Source organism: Ochotona curzoniae, unplaced genomic scaffold (genome assembly GCF_017591425.1).
Source record: "Ochotona curzoniae isolate NIBS_2020 unplaced genomic scaffold, NIBS_Ocur_1.0 scaffold_2476, whole genome shotgun sequence".
NCBI lineage: Eukaryota > Metazoa > Chordata > Mammalia > Lagomorpha > Ochotonidae > Ochotona > Ochotona curzoniae.
The window spans coordinates 14,946,653-14,963,929 of NW_024467095.1; the positions used below are offsets into that span (position 1 = coordinate 14,946,653).

Sequence of the window (17,277 nt, forward strand, 5' to 3'; positions counted from 1 at the left end):
CTATCACACCAGGCCTTCAAAGCCCCTTTCAGTACAGGGACACCACTTGGCTTTTAGCCTGCGGCAAGCTTTAGTCTCTATAGCAGCAGGTGGGACAAACACTGAGTTTGCCCGGTCTGATTCCTTTCCTGGGAGCAGCCCTTTGCTGCCTCAGACGCCTGTCCAGCAACAACTGCTTCAGTAATTCTGCCCAGCATTTGCTTCATCTTGGACAAGGTCTAACATCAACATTCTAAAGCATTCTTACTACACAGGCAGACTGAATGAGAAAACTGTACCACTTCTAAAGACACTATAAAGATATCTGACATGAAGCAACATCTAAGATGTTTATGACAAAAGACAATAACCATTAGCAAGAAGACTACTTCCTTAATCTGAGAAAGAAGAATAACTTCATGAAACTTTCCTCTAAATCCAGCAGCCAGGGATTCTTGTTAGCACCACTTCTGTGCAACACTGTGCAGAAAGAAGGTAAAGATCGTGAGAGTGAGACCTGGAAAGGAGAAGGTAAGACTTGGCACCGTTTGCCATTTTATTTTGCCTAATTCTCTGCAACACTGAACAGAACCCACCAAAAAAGTGAATGTAATGGCTAAAAATTTAGATGCCGATTTAGAATCAATGTAAATATCAATTACACACCCATCGACTGTATCAGATAAAAAACGAAACTAAGATACACCATCTGTAAGTGTATTGAGAAGTTATCAGGAATATATACAGCAAGACAGAATCCTGTATGGAAACTCTGAAGGTTCACTGAAGGACACTGAAGACCTGTAAGGAAGACTTCTACTGCATTCATTGGCTAGGCGATTCAGTGTCTAGAAATGTTATTTCTCCTCAGACTGACCTATGGGTATACTGTAAGCCAGGTCTGTATTATAATATTTTAATGTTGAGTTTACCAAGCATTCTAAAACATTTACAGAAGTCAAAGAGCTAAGAACAGCCAACTTTTTAAGGGGGGGGGGGAGAAGAATACTGTATTGGGAGAAATGGGATATCAGAACAAAAAGCATTAGAGAGCTGAGAGCCATTTTCAAGTACATACACGCCCAGTGCAGGGAGGCACTCAGTGAAGACGAATGGGAGAAAAATGGACATTTCCATAACTAGTGTCTAGACCATTTCTGGGTTGAAGGCCTAGCAATAGGCTTTTTATTGGGAAAGAACATGAAATTGGAGCCAATTCACCACCATCCATAAGATACAAAACCAGGTGGGAGTATTTCCTTCTAAAACAAAAATGCAACCATTTGTCACCTAGTTCTTGACAAGATAGGATCAGCATATTTCTATGCAAACACATAGGGAATTACAAATATGTATTCTTAAAGTTATCGATTCAAAGTATAAGGAACCCTATTCCTTATATTTTGCAAATACTGTGAACGATAGTTGTACAAGAGAACTCAATTTTCACAAATCCCACATTCCTAAAGCTTCCTTCAGCCTCCGAGTTCTTTGAATAATAAGTGAACATTTTGGATTATTACATGCAACTTTGTTGTCTTTGAATATTTTATTGCATTTGCTTTTATTTTTATAAAGAAGTGTGAGAAAAAAACTCAGTGATAAGAAGCACAGTATCATATACTTATAATTGGTGCAAAGATAAAAATGACTGGATTCTCAGTGTAGCTAATCTTGAGCTACAATCATATCCTAATTAAACTCAATCTGTGCATTGGTATTCAATCACCAGAGAAAGGCACAAAACACTAAGAATAGGTAGTACCAAAGAATGAGTGGAAAGGAATGTGTAATTAGAAATTTTATCTCTCTCTTTAAAATATTTCTGGGATGGAATCTACTTTGTTTAACCTTCATAATCTCACTTTTACCAATATTTTCTGAATTCATTTTGTTAAGACAGAAAGGACTGCTTACGTTACGCATTCATTTGATTTGTTTCTGTAGAACAAATTCCCAGAAATACATTTAACAGGACAAGCTGCTACGGAGAAAAGGCATTTCAGTTTATATTCCATCATCACTCTAAGACTGCTCATTTTCACTGAACACTTTCACACTTTGTAGCATGTATGACTGTGCTGGCTACGGCAGCACACGCATGAACACAGCTGACAGCTCAGAGGTTGTACACGTGTAGTTCATTGAACACTGAGCACATGTTTTCTTACCTTAAAATGCAGACAAAACCTGTAAAGAATAAGTTAGCATGTACTGTCCTAAGAATTTTACACATATCTAGCAAGCTTTCACACAATTACATCTTTTGTCAAAGCTGTATTTTTTTTTGCCCACTTTTTATGTTTGCCAATTGCTACTGAATGATTTTTACTGAAGTAATTTTTCATTAAAAAGTTTATAGCATCTTTTAATAAGTTGAAAAATGCAGTAATACAAGTTTTACCTTAGGTGCCATGCTTAAAAAAAAAAAAACCCTTGCTTAAAAAAAAAAAACCCTTGTTCTCTCCAAGTTTATACCAATAAACACTTAGATTTCTGTTACTTCAATGGTTTTTTAATTTATCTTTAATTCAAGTGGATTTTTAAGTAGAAGATAAAAGCTACATTTTCCAAATGTTGCAATGGACATGTATTCTACGAGTATAATTAGAAAACTCAGTTCTCTGAATATTAATATTGGAATCAAACTTCTCACTACATTCCAACTCCATCTGCCTATTTTCAGATTGGCCAGGACAACAGTGAACATACTATTTTCATTTGCATAACAGCTGAGTAATTAGTCCACAGTTAAGAATGACTATCATTGGCATCCTCATTAATGTAAACTAATTGAGTTTTCCATTAATGGGGGGAGGGTCAGAATTTTTTTTTTTGCAAATGGCCAAAGAATAAATGTTTTATGCTTTTGGACCAAATCGCCTCTGTTCCAACTCTTCACCTCTGCCTTTGTAGAACAGCCACATCTATGGTAAAGATTTATTTTTATTGTAAAGTCTGATTATATATAGAGAGGAGGAGAAACAGAGAGAAAGATCTTCTGCCCGATGATTCACTCCCCAAGTGACTACAAAGGCCGGAGCTGAACCATTCAGAAGCCAGGAGCTCTTCCAGGTCTCCCATATGGGTGCAGGGCCCCAAGGCCTTGGGCCGTCCTCAACTGCTTTTCCAGGCCATAAGCAGGGAGCTGAATGGCAAGTGGGGCTGCCAGGGTTAGAACCAGTGCCCACATGGGATTCTGGCATGCTCAAGGTGAGGACTTCAGCCACTAAGCGATCGTGCTGGGCCCAACGTGGCCATACTGTGATAGAACTTCATAGACACTGAAACTTAAACTCAGCTATCATAAAACAGTATTCTTTTCACTTTCTTTCCATCATTTAAAATTAGAAAATCAATTCTTAGCTTCTGGGCTATACAAAAGCACATGTCAGACCAGTCTGCCAATTCTTATTTCAACTTATTGTCAGCGTGCTATGGCAGCACTAGCTGCTATAGCTTTCTTCACTGATGTAAATGTCTTCAACAGAGGCTAGTTACAGCCCATATGGCCACTGAGCACTGACATGTGGCTAATGTGACTGATGAACTGAGTTTTAAATTTTAATTATAATCAATTTAAATTTAGACAGCTAGCATATGGCTAATGAATACCATATTATACCATGCATCTTTACAGACAGGACCAAAATAAAATCATGTCTGAATGCACACTTAGGCATGTATAGATGTGTATTATCATGCTCCAAAGTTAGGTACTTAACATGTTCACAGAGATACTGGCTGTCAGCGTAGGTATTTGGCAGTGGTTACGAGTCTGGCTAGACGCCTGCAGCCCATATTAGAGCTCCTGGGTTTGATTCTCAGCCCTGCAGCTGCCGACTCCGCCTGCCTGCTGCTCGGACACTGCCTGGTTGCCACCCAACGGGGAGACCAGGATGAATTCATTGCAAGCATCTGGGGACTGAACTAGTGCATGGGAGCTGTGTCTTTTAAAACTTTTTTAAAAAGGGCTCAATCATTTAAAAATCTGTATTTACTTAGGTATACTTTCCGTACTTTTTTATATGCCAGTGACAAATGGGATTTGTTCTATTTGGAAGGCAGAGTTACAGCGAGGGAGAGAGCTCCTCCATCTGCTGGTCCACTCCCCGCAGATGGCCACAGAAGCTAGGAGCTGCTTCTGAGCTTCTCAGCAGGGGCCAAGCACTTGGGCCGCCCCTTGCTGTTTTCTCAGACGCATTAGCAGGGAGCTGGATCAGAAGTGCAGCAGCTAGGAAATGAACTGTCATCCATATGAGATGCCAGTGCCCCAGATGGAAGTTTAACTCACTATACCACAGCACCCAAAGGCGCAGATAACTTCACCTCCACAGGCCTTCTGCTCTAATCCCTCTGCAGGTCAGCTAAGCAATGGAGGATCACTCAGGCAGAACCAGCCAAGCTCCCCCCCACACCTCTGCACTTCACACTGCCATTACTGCTTAACAGACACACACATTCTCATTGCTCCCTGCTGCTTTCCCATCCACCCACATGAGTTAAATGAATTAGCGTAAGAACGTGTGGCCTCAGTCAGTTTTGCCAGATGCTTCCCTAAAGCAAAAGTGTACTTACTGTCAGGTCAAGCTGGCTGTTCCGAGTTGTGATGGACAGCTCGATAGTGGAAAGCTGTAATTCTTGCCAAACCTCTGGGCTCACCTGGGAGAGGGCTGTGCAAAAGCAGAAGATGCAAGACAGCTTCTTCCGTAAACAACTCCCCACCTACTACCAGCAACACTTCATTTAGCTCCTCAAATCAAAGCTGAATGCACTACCCGTTTTATCTCATTCTTTTAACTACCCCAATTTTATTTTTTTTTAAATGTTTTAAAAAAGATTTATTTTTTACTAGAAAGGCAGATATACAGAGAGGAGAGACAGAAAGATATTCCATTGTCTGGTTCACTCTCCAAGTAGCATCAATGGCCAGAATCAAGCTGATCTGAAGCCAGGAGCCAGGACCTTCTCCCAGGTCTCCCATGTGGGTGCAGGGTCCCAAAGCTTTGGGCTGTCCTCGATTGCTTTCCCAGGCCACAAACAGGGAGTTGGATGGGAAGTGGAGCAACTGGGGCACGAACCAGTGCCCATATGGGATCCTGGTGCATGCAAGGCGAGGACTTTAGCCACTAGGCCATCAAACCAGGCCAAACTATCCCAGTTTTTCATTCTTCTATACAAGGGGTAAAGAGCCAAGCTCAAGATGGTATCTCTAGGCCTGAAACATTCCTATCAAAAACAGCTGTGAAAGCATACGTGGCACGGACAGAGGGCGCAAACTCCGATGCCCATCCCTGGGCCCTGGTGTGGCCTATGCTAGTGGCTACATTAGACTGACTGCAGCAATCCTTCACAAGCTTCCCCTAAGGCAGTTTAGTCTCCAAAACTGATTTTTTGGGGGTTCTGGTTTAGGCCCTCCTGAAACAACTGGTCTCCCTTAAGTCACCAGGCTGCTCACCATCCTGCGGCTGTGCCCAGTATGAGGCCAGCCTTCGTAATATCCTCCTGTACAAAGAAGGCCGGGGACGGGTCTCTTCTGGTTCACTTGGAGGTCTTGCTGTAGGCCCCGTGTACGAGATGGAGGCTTGATGCGTCTGAGGCCACTCCTTTAAGGTGAAGAGAAACACTTCATCGCACACAATTCCTACATCTGGGAGTCTGTTATACCTACACTTGCTAGGAAGCTGATAATCTCTTGGTGCCCGGAACACTCAAGTGTTCTTTTCATGCTGAAGTTCATTCTTGAAAGCCATGGATTCAGGCACAGCTGCCTGTATTTCTCAGAGCAGGGAGGAAACTGAAGTGGATTAACAACCACTGCTTAAACTTGTCCAAAAGACTTAACTTTATGACTGGTTTATGGATGCTGACACAACAATGGAATGAAGCCAATTGAGGCTGGTAAAGTTTGGGTTAGATTTCCAATTCAGCCCAAATCCCACAAACCAAACGCGGACAAGCCTACATCCTTTCACGGTCTTCCAGCCTTCTCCCTCTGCTCTTCAATGCATTCACTATCGTCACTCACTGTTACCTCTTCAGTCCATATCTACCCCTCCCCTGGTTCATATCTGATCACGTTAACAATCAGATCTGATGCCCTTGCCTTTAGCTACTCACACGCAGTCTCTTGTCCACATTATTGGCAAACAGTTTTCTTTTTTTAAATCCAAATATGCTCATGCCACACCTCTGCTTGAGACTAACTTGGCAGGGCTTTAAGGGTCTAAGCACAGCAAAGCCCAGCCTGCCCCAGCCTGCTCCTTCCTGACTCCACAGCTGCCTGTCACTCTGCTATCAGTGACCATGTTGAAGCACCAAGGCACATCCTGCCTCCTTCCTGGAATTTCCTCCGCCTAGTCCCATCTGTGTATTATCAAAGTTACCATAAGCATCACTACACCCAGAAGAACTTCCTGACCTCCGTCAGATTTCAAGGGCCCTCCTCTCGACTGCGACCTCCGTCTTTATACTTCTCTCCCAGAACTTGCCAAACTGCCCATCTACTGACTTCACCTCTTCTCCCTCACAGAAATACTTCCTGAGGGCAGGCGAGCTGTCCGATTTGAATTTGAACATATCAGTAGCTGTTTGCTAAATCAGTGTTGTTGCTATTTCCCAGGTGCTGCCATTTAAATACATAGCCAGTCTTTCTTCCAAACATAGTCTATCCACCAGCGAACCTGTTCCTGAGTAACACATTTATCCGCCTGACCTCATGTCTAGAAAGGCTCTAATCTCTGGAATCTGTTGTAAAAATCATGTAGATTTACATGTAGTGCTTTTAGTTTTTACATTTAATATTTTAAACTGGAGCCTTTTTGTAAGGCAAGGGGACTATTATTATGACAAGTATTTCTATAATTGAAAAAAATTGATAACTCCCAGATACTAACATTGGAGCCAAACTTCTCACTATATTAAATTTTTTTTCTGCCAATAGTCAGATGACAAACTGTGAGTATACTACTTTATTTGTATAAAAGATGAATGCATAGTCCAGTGTCACAGATAATCCCTCCATTAACAGTTCATATAAATTGCTGAGCTTTTCTCTGTATCAACACAGTAGTAATGTCCAATAGAATTTTCTTAGATAGTGGAAATCTTCTATATAGGTGCTTATTTAGTGTAGTAATAATTTCCCATAATTCAGTAGTATGGTTTGAAATTTAATAAAACATGCAAGCCTGTGTAATTAGATATATTCTGATATCAATATTCATTTATATTTAGAAATACAGATGCACAAAAAATTAATGAAACATGTCATTCTGCTCAAATTCTGTCTGAGAAGAGTAAGCCCAAACAAAGCAGAGTATGAAAGCTTCAGGAGCGCCTATTGTGGCACAGTGGGTTAAGCTACCACTTGAACGCCCACATTTCAATCAGGACTACTGATTAGTCCATGCTTCCCAACCGTTTCCTGCTGTTGTGCCTGGGAGGCAGCAGATGGCGGCCCAGGTCCTTGGATTCCTGCCACCCTCATGGAAGATGCAGATGGAACTCCTGGATCTTGGGCCTGGCTGGGTCCAGCCCTGGCTGTTGCAGGAAACTGGACTGTGAATCAATGGAGGAAAGATTGTGTGTGTGCATGCGCACGTGTGTATAGATATAGCATGGATTTGTGTCTCACTATGCCTTCCAAAAATAAATTTTTAAAAGAGAGAAATCAATATGTGCTTAATCATTGGAGCAAAAAGCTGGTACTTGAGGGTAATGCTTTTCAAGTTTACTTAGGACCAAAATGTCCATTTTAATGCTAAAGCATATCACGCGCATCTCCAGAAAAACTTTAAAATGTTCCGAATTAACACATCCGAGAAACAAAATATATAGCAAGTCTTTATATGACAAACTGTGTTTACCTTAAGAGTGCTCAAAAAGTGGGCAGCTTTGATTTTCAGAGGTCCAAGATACCAGTACCTGGGAAAGACCAAGATAAACACATGTTTAGAATGAAAACAACTATTCATGACAGATAATAAATTAGAAGTACACCTCTAGGAGCTGGCACAGTGGCTCGACATGCTAATCCTCCACCTGTCAGCACCAGCGTCCCAGATGGGTGCCTCATCTAGTGCTGGCTGCTCCACTTCCAATGTAGTTCCCTCCTTATAGCCCAGGAAAGCAGTGGAGGATGGCTCAAGTCTTTGGGACCCTGCACCCTTGGGGAGATGTAAGAAGCTCCTGATTCGTGGCTTCACGTCAGCTCAGCTCCAGCCGATCCAGCCATTTGGGGGAGTGAACTAACAGATGAAAGATGTCCCTCCATTTCTCCTCTCTGTAAATCTGCCTTTCCAATAAAAAGATTTACACCTCTTCTGTGAGAAGCTGCTCTGGAAGCTTAGAGATCATGACTGAGCACAAGGGAAATACAGTAAATTCTTAATTTGCATTTCAATGCAACATCCAACAGTATGTAATTAGCAGAAATATTCTTGCAATTTATCAGGAATGTATAATCAGCGTCCTTGTGTCCTTAAATTTGCCAGATTCACTCTGACACTGACCTTCAACCACAAACCACAGAATGGAGTTGAGTACTCTATACTTCAAAGCATCACAGAGGACGGTACGGTCACAGAGATGTACGTGCGTTATCACCTAACACATTACGTACAAGCTCCATAACTGGGTCTTGTGCCCCATTCCCTGATGCATGCAGAGACAAAACATGTGGATCGGGAGGAGTTCATGTTACTCATGTTATAAAGCTCTGAAATGTCAAGGATTACATCTAGGAATGAAGAGGATTTACTGAAGGCTAAATTTACCCAAAAGCGACGGACGCCAGGAAGATGCTTAGCGGGAATCAGACAGTAATACATAAAGGATTCCTCTGTTACCAACAGCCCCATCTGGACTCTGTTGGTTCTGGTCATTACGTCATCATGTGCTGACCTAGCACCTGCTCTATGTACATAAAAGAAACCGTAAGTTCACAGTGTAAGATTTTTACCATTGGGTGCTTATAATCTGAAGAAACAAGAATAGAAAGATGACTACAATGGCATAGTGTAAACTGCTGGCTGCTTATTGGCAAGGGGAGTTCAGACAGGACAAAGCGGTGAGGGATCTCAAATCACTGGGGCAGCCATGCTCAGAAAAAGGAAAAGCACAAGGAAAAAGCAAAACGGTGGAACTCAGATTTGAAGACATGAAGCAGAGGAGGAAATCATTCTAGATGAGCGGAGGGGCGAAGGCACAGAAGCTGAGAATAAAAGCTAGACAGCAGGAAGAACTTCGAATGAGATACAGGAGTGTAAAAACAGATCCAACTGTGTCTGCAGAACTGAAATAAGGAGTGTGGATTTAATCCGGTTGCGCACTGGAATGCTGTCATCCAGCCTGACACTGTGACGCCAGCAGCAACCTTCATCTTCTGTACATATACGTATCTGTAAACTGATTTTATAGCCTGCTTTAAAAACAAACAAAAAGAGCTAGCCAAGAGGAAAAAATGTAACCCAGCTGGTTAATTTCTAAATTGTCGGCACTTTCTTTCATTTTTGCTGGTAGCATTTTTTAAAAAAGATTTATTTTTTATTGAAAAATCAGAAACACAGAGAGAAGAGACAGAGAGGAAGATCTTCCGTCCATGGATTCACTTCCCAAGTGACTGCAACGGCCGGAGCTGTGCTAGGATCCTCTTCCGGGTCTCCCATGTGGGTGCAGTCCCCAGGCTTTGGGTCATCCTCTACTGCTTTCCCAGGCCACAAGCAGGGAGCTGGATGGGAAGTGGGGCCACTGGGATTCAAACCGGCTCCCATATGGGACTCTGGTTCATGCAAGGCAAGGACTTGGGCCATTAGGCTACCACACTGGGACCTTTACTGGTAGCAAATGTTGACACTTTGCTTGTAGCCTTCCTGTGGCCAGTAAGGAAACCTGTGCTTATTAATTAAAGCATTTGGAAAAGCAGTTTGTTCTCATGAGACTTTCTCAGGGAATTATTAACAATTTCTCTTGGGAAGCTCCTCAAATTTGAGGTTGTAGATCAAACACAAGGTAATTTGTAGAATCAACAAGTATATCTGAAAATCAAGATGTGACAGTGGGATCCTGGACTCTGCTACCCTCCATGCCTACAAAGTCAGGACATACGTAAACAGAACGATGGACTTACAACTGTTCTGAAAGACTATATTGTTGTAATAAAATAGGGGAGACCAGGAGTGGGGGTTGGGAGGTGCTGGGGAGTCTCAGAGCCTTTGGAACTATATCATGGAATACATAAGTTAAAAAAAAATGTGAAAGTCAAAAATCCAGTGTGTAATATAGCACAGTAGCATCTCTCTCACATTTCACTGTCAGGGATTTCATTAGCAGAAATAAAGTGAAGCAAGTGATACATTTTTGGAGTCTGTGTGGCAGGCTGGCCTATGAAATAGTAAGAGCCATTTCTTGATGATAACTGTGGAAGACCCAGTTGTAATTCATTTAGACCATAGCAGAACTGGAAGCTTTTGGTTTTAAGAAAAACCACCCCCCACCAGGCATGAAGCGAGCTTAACTCAGCGTCTCCAGCTCTACCTCTGCGTCAGTGGACCCAGTTACACCCTCTTTCCAGGCCAAGACTTTCCATTCCCACAGCAGATTTCCATGAAAAGCCAGTCACATGACAGGTCTTCATCTTCTAGGTCATAACACAGCTAGGCATCTGGCAGGCTTTCAGCATAGAGCAAAGCACCCAGCTCTCTAGAAAACGCTGAGTCCGGACCATCTGAGCTCCACAGCGTTACTGGCACAGGCCATGCCTTCGCTTGGTGCCTTCGCATATCAGGCAGGACGACAGGGAATCCTGCTCTCCCCCTCAGTCTAGTGTTGAGCCTAAACTACACTCACACGCAGGAGGTTCTCTGAAGAGAGGCACATGCGCTTCTCTTTAACCACCACCAAGCTGGAGCCAAGCAAATAGGAGCTTCTCCCAGCTTTTGTGCCCTGGGATGTTACCCTCCACCTGACTGCATCTGTGCCATGATTCACACGTAATTCAACCTCTAAGCCCATCAGGCTCATCCCCACGTGATCACTGCATATTAAACACTCAAAGGCCGGGGCAGAAAACACATCAGCATCGTCCTCCTTTACTTGCTAACTCTGGCCCCGGCATCTCGGAAGGATCCCCAGCGAAGGCCCGTCACTGCAAACACAGGCTGCTCCTTTTCACCCTGCAAACCAAAGACATTTCATTTAGATTCATGATTGCAGCAGGATGGAACTCGCCACATGCAGGCACCCACCGAATGGCCGTGGCCTACTTTGTCACACACAGATTCTAAAAAGCATGTTTAAGCTCTAAAGAAACGAACCCTGTGCGGGCTCAGCAAAGGCACATGACGATGGCATTGCAAGAAGAGAGGATGGGATGGATCAGTTCTCATGACTCTGCTGCTGAGAGAACATCCCGTCACACCTCAAACCGCCAATTAAGGAACACCTACGTTAATCAAAATTTCTTTTCTTTTATATAAGCATCTTTTAGTTCCACTTTTCCATGAACTTTTGGAAGTACCTTACACTTGTCCAACAAAAAGATAATTTAAGGACACAGTCTTTTGAGAAGGCCTAGAGTCCTCAGGTGAGATCAGAATCTTGATACTTTAGAATATTTTACTTGAATATGTAAAAAGTCTCAAATACAAAATTTATACAACAAAAGAAATTTTACTCAACTATCTGAACAAATACTTGTCACACACATCATGAAAAGTGATTTGAATTTAGTCCAAAGCTTTATAGTCAAAGAATGCATCATATTACAGCTGGCAAGGTTCTAGCATATCAGTGAATAAAGCAACTCATCATAATCAGTGAATTATATAGAAAAACTAAACAATAAAGCTACTGCCCCTGAGAGTTAAGAGTCCACAGGCAACCTTCCTTAAAGCACAGTAATAACCAGGGTTTTAGATGGGATTTTTTCCCGAAGCTCGGGGTTGTACTTAAGGCTCAAGAGCTGAAAACTGACAGAGAGCAAGCAAGTCCTCTACAAAAGCCACTGAGAGGTCAGAGCAGACCCCGAGCTCCGTGCTCAGGGCTCACCTGCCACGTCAGAGCCTGGGTAGGTACCCATCTAGGCAAACCCTGGAGAGTGCAGTTCAAGTTAACGGGTTCCTGCTCCCACGGGGGAGACCTCCAGTGTGTTCCTAGGTTTTGGCCTCAGCCCTAGCGCTGTGCTGGCTGGGAGGAGCATCTGGGGAGAAGATGAGAGGCTGGGAGCTCTTTCAATTGCTTCACGAAGATTTGCTGGCTAGGTTTATTTTGCAAGAAGCACCTTAGCCTGCACGTCATCACCCCACCACAACCAGGCTAAGCAGAAAATGAAGACCTAGAGGAGCATCGTGGGCATGGAAGTTGCTTTCCTAGAGAAATATGCTAAGCCTTCTCCTTAGGGAAGTGGGTGCACCCTCCAACCCTACTCCACTCCCATCCCAACTCTGCCAAAACCGAGCGAAGAAACAGGAACAGGAGAAACCTAGATGAAAAAAGATGCTGGCCTCTCTTCCCTGCACCGTGCGCCCACTTAGATGTGCTACTCTGCTCAGCATCTGCTTGGCCAGAGGGAAAGGGGAGAGGCAGCAGGGTGAAGAGAGGATGGAACACACCTCGCTGGTACATTGAGGACATGTGTGTCTCTGGGTGCCGAGTGCATAATGCGGGCTACAACGGGCAACTGGGCCATCCTGACACACTGGCTCAGGGGCCTTCGGACCCAAACAGTAAGACGCCAGGGAGAATAGCAGACCTGGGAATTTAAAAGATGAAAACTATGAAAACATCAGAAAACTATGTCATGGGAAGGCATCCCAAACAAATCATACACAACCTCAGAAGAGAGAGAGAACACCATTTGTGAAGTAAAAAGATTTCTCTCTCATTTTTCTTCTTTGCATCAACAATTGAGGAGCTAATAGCAAGAAGAGGAGAATAAATTAAAACAAATAGTTCAAAGATATTGATGGGAGGGGTGACTACTAACCACTAGGGGATATCACTGATACAGTGACAGATGGGTCAGGCAAAGGACAACAGGCCACAGGCAGGAAGCTGGAAGGGAAGCAGGGCTGCTGGGATTAGAAACGGTGCCCATATGGGATCCCAGTGCATTCAAGGCGAGGACTTTAGCTGCTAGGCTACCACACCGGACCCCAAAGTAGTTTTAACATAGCACACACACATTGGGGTGGATTTTTGGTGTAGCAATTATGTTGTTGCAGGGAAGTAGTGGGGATGTGGGGAGGCAGGGGTGTGGCACTGCAAGTAAAGCTACTACCTGCAACATGGTTCAAGACCCAGCCACTGTTCCACTTCTGATCCAGCTCTCTGCTAAAGTGCCTGGGAAAGCCGAAGATGGCCCAGTTCCTTGGGTCCCCGCATCCACATGGGAGACCAGAAGCAGCTCTCAATTCCTGGTTTCAGCTTGGCCAGCCTTGGCCATTGAAGACATCTGGGGAGCGAACCAAGGATGGAAGATTTGCACACTCTCTCTGAAAGTCTGCCTTAAAACAAGTGAGTAAATCTTTTAAAGTGCTGCGTGAGATACCTGCATCCCATCTCTAGTATGTAGAATTCCAGCTCCAGCTCTATTATTGTGAAATAAAGCAAACACAGAACACAAGCATTGCACGATCACACTCATCCCGTGGAGTCAGAAGAATGTGCGACCAGACAGAGCACGGGGGTCATGGCGGTTACCAGCAGCTGGAGAAGGGACAGGGAAGGGAGTGATGGAGACAGATCAATGAACAGGTGCAAAGCTACAGAAGAATAAGGAGCTCTATTCTCAGGAGCGTGATTATCGAGGATGTTAATGTACTAAATCTTTACTTAAATCTAGAAGATATCATTTTGGTTTTTTTTTTTTTTTTAACCACAAAGAATGGCAAACATTTGAGGCAACAAATATATTTGCCCTGCTTGGATGTTACACAACAGTAGCCTAAATAATATATGAGTTTGTATGTCTGTAAAAACAACTTTTAAATAAAAAATAATGAAAGTAAATTTTACTTTTTTAACTCTTCATCTCCAAATATTTCAGCATACCTCTCCCAAGAGGGATCACACACACATATATGCGACATAACACCTCTGGCACTGAGAAAACCTATCCAGGCATATATTTAGGATGAAGTTTAAGATTTTTCTTATTATTCCAACAATTTTTTTTGCAATTGTGACTGTCTATTTTCCCAACCCAATTTAGCTGTATTTCTTTAGTTTCTCACAATCTTGACCATACCATCTACCTTCCTTTGGATTTTGTGACATCAGTATTATTCTGAAAAGTCCAGCCGCTTTTACAATATCCCACATTTGGATTTGTCTGACTTTTTTCATCATTATATTCAGATTAGTAACGTTTGCAACAGGAAACTGATCCTATTACTAGCGATTTTATGTTTGATCTCTTGGATAAAGTGGCAAATATCAGATTTCTCCACTGCTAAGTCCTATTTTTCCCTTTTGAATTATTGAGTCATCTTGGATACTTTCGAGATTACATGGAAATTGTTTCTCAGCAGCTTCTTGTTCAGTGTTTTAGCATTCATGAATAACCCCTACCTGAGTCACCTACTGCACTTTGAATCCACCATGGTAGTTTTCTTTTTCTATCACTCCTTCTATACCAACAGCCTAGTCATTATTTTGTACTATTACTGGAGAGTCAGGGATTCTTTATTTTTAATTAAACTATTATAATTACTAACATCACTCTTTCTGGCATTCAAACTATCCTAAAACCACCGAGTGAGCGATATCAGGCTGGCTGCCGTATCTCTGTGAAGTCCCCGTAGGTTGGTCAGTAGTTTTTGCCTGGTTCTTGCCCTGCCTCTGAAAGCCATTCCTTCAGAGTCCTCATTGTTTTTATTAGGCAATGAATGGTTGGGAGATGCTCATTGCTCTTGACTGCTGCTGCTGCTCAATACCTTTAGGAAACATAACCAGTAAATACGTTTCTGTAATACTATGTGTATATTCCATAATTTCTGAAAATCCAAATGTTTTTACCTTGATTTGTAACACATCAAGTGGGACTGTCTCTCCTTTCACAATGGCAAGTGTGGCATCTGTGATATGTCTAAAAAAGAACAGAAAGGGCATGATGTGCTGGGAAAAGTTAGTAACACCTCCCTTGGCCACACACACGGCCACACACACACACACACACACACACACAAAATTTTGCCTGGTGTAGTAGTCAGATCAGGAGAGAGTCTTTCAAAATACTTCAAGAAAGCAGAGTGAAAGAATTTTTTTTTTTTTAATTAAAAGTTTAGTGGTTTCAAATTTCATGGGAAGCTACAATTAGGACTCAGAAATTGGGCTCTGGCAAGGAAATTTTTACAAGGCACCATTTATTTCATATTGAATCTCTGTGCCTAATGCATACTAAACACTGGAAAATACGATGCTGAAATTTTTAAAATCTATTAAGAAACTGACATGCTTCTAAAAACACCATCTCCTTTAACTCAAACAGCCAGACCAGATTTGTTGTAGTTTACCCAAAATACAGTTCCCTTATTTTCCAAGATTACTGGGAAGCAGGCTTCATTTTAACTGATGATTCTTTCATGCAAAGACACAAAAGCATTCTTATTTATATCCCAAGAAGTCATTTAAAAATCGATAGGAAAAAACAAATCAGAACACATGTACTATTGACACCCATTCACAGCATGTTAACTACGCCAGCAATTCTAGAGTTCACACTTTAATTACACAAGATTAGACACACCAAAAACACAGGGTGTTATCACAGAGAAATACACTGGCAAGGGCTGAAGAGAATTACAGTTCTCGCTCCCTCCACCCTGGCCAGCCCTCCGCCCACACAGCAGCAGGCCCCGGGCTCGGCTGTTTTTGACTTTGCCCAGCAAAGAAGCAAGGGCCCTTCAAAAGGCTTATGAAAAATACTATGATGAAAAACTTAGGCACAGATTCCAAGCAGTTCCGTACTGGGAATGAATCATTTATCCACAGACTTCTTGAAGTGCCTTGAGTTTGAATTGCTGCACATACCTAGCACTCCAAGTTTGGACTGATTGCTCTTTTGAGTGTGTAAACCATTCCAATAAATGCATTCCTTTGGTTTAATTTGCATTTATTAAAGATTACTGTAGTTTTACAGAGTTCAAGAGACGGGGTAAGTTGAGAAGCCTTCAAGCTTTGTTCTTAAAATTATTTTGGCTTTTCTAATTCCTTTATTTCTTTCACATAAATGTAGGATCAATTTGGAAATTCCTACTAAAAATCCTCCTGGAAACTCTAGATGAGTGAGAGTGGTGCTGAATTTATAGGGCTATTGGAGAGAACTTACTATTTTCGCAACAAACCCAAGAAGCCAGGCATCCTGAGCCAGGCTCAGAAGAGGTCCTTTATTTTGGCAGGAAGGTAACCACGGGGCAGAGGGAACGGAGAGGGAGAACAAAGGGGAGAGGTGTCCTTACAACCACCAGGTAGAGTGGCTACAGGTCGACACCAGGGATAAATCAGGGGATTGGTGGAGGAGGGCCTCACGTTTGGGGTCCTAAGCATGGTTAGTGGGAGCATGGCTTAAGCCTAAAAGAGTGTGAAGCTTACTCAGGAAACTGAGCCTTAAGAGGGCTGAGACCTAGGGCATTTAAGGTAGTGCTAGAGTGCTGGATAAACAGGTATTCAAGGTGGCTCTGGGTCCAGGATGGCAGGGTCAGGGATCAGTCTCAGGGCCACCACTGGAGTTGCTCCTGACAGAAGAGACATCTTAGTACCGTGCCACACTATCTGGAATCATGGCTAATACCTTGATTTCAGTCATCTTGACTTCTCTTTCCCAAGAGTTGCACTTGTCAGCATATTCCATTGGACTCATCCCCAGGTACTTCAGTGTGTCTTACAAACATTTACCAATGTTGTCGCTATGTGACTATTCTACCTTATTACCGTTACATAATTATTTCTAGACAAATTAATATTAATAAAGTGAATATTCTGTCTGCAGTTTAAGCCACAAGATAGTAGTCATTTAAATTATTTTCCATTCACAAAAAGAACAACTTTTAGCCTCATGTGTAAGACCTGGTTAACAACATGAATTTCGTAGAATAATTCATCTTTCTATGGCACCTGACTGGAATAGCTATAAAATGATCCTTATAAAAATATCACCTTTTCTAGGCGAGTTAGTTATCAACATGAATGGAAACTGCTGTGGCCTTGATTATATTTGTTTGAATGATAAAATCTAGAATCACAAAATGCAGTTATTCTCTTTACTATCAACTTCTGTTCTTCCTAAGCGAATTTCAA

The 17,277-nt window shown here is 42.5% G+C and overlaps 1 protein-coding gene across 3 annotated transcripts in view; it reads right to left on the reverse strand.

Moving 5' to 3' along the window:
• AGK (acylglycerol kinase) overlaps positions 1-17,277 on the reverse strand; it is a 65,598-nt gene that overhangs the window by 6,566 nt on the left and 41,755 nt on the right. For all 3 annotated transcript variants that reach the window (XM_041002345.1, XM_041002346.1, XM_041002347.1), the window contains exons 9-13: positions 14,998-15,067; positions 11,074-11,153; positions 7,848-7,905; positions 5,438-5,585; positions 4,558-4,652 (exon numbers count right to left, since the gene is read on the reverse strand). In XM_041002345.1, coding sequence (XP_040858279.1) covers positions 4,558-4,652; positions 5,438-5,585; positions 7,848-7,905; positions 11,074-11,153; positions 14,998-15,067 — 451 coding nt within the window. The remainder of the gene's footprint in view (positions 1-4,557; positions 4,653-5,437; positions 5,586-7,847; positions 7,906-11,073; positions 11,154-14,997; positions 15,068-17,277) is intronic.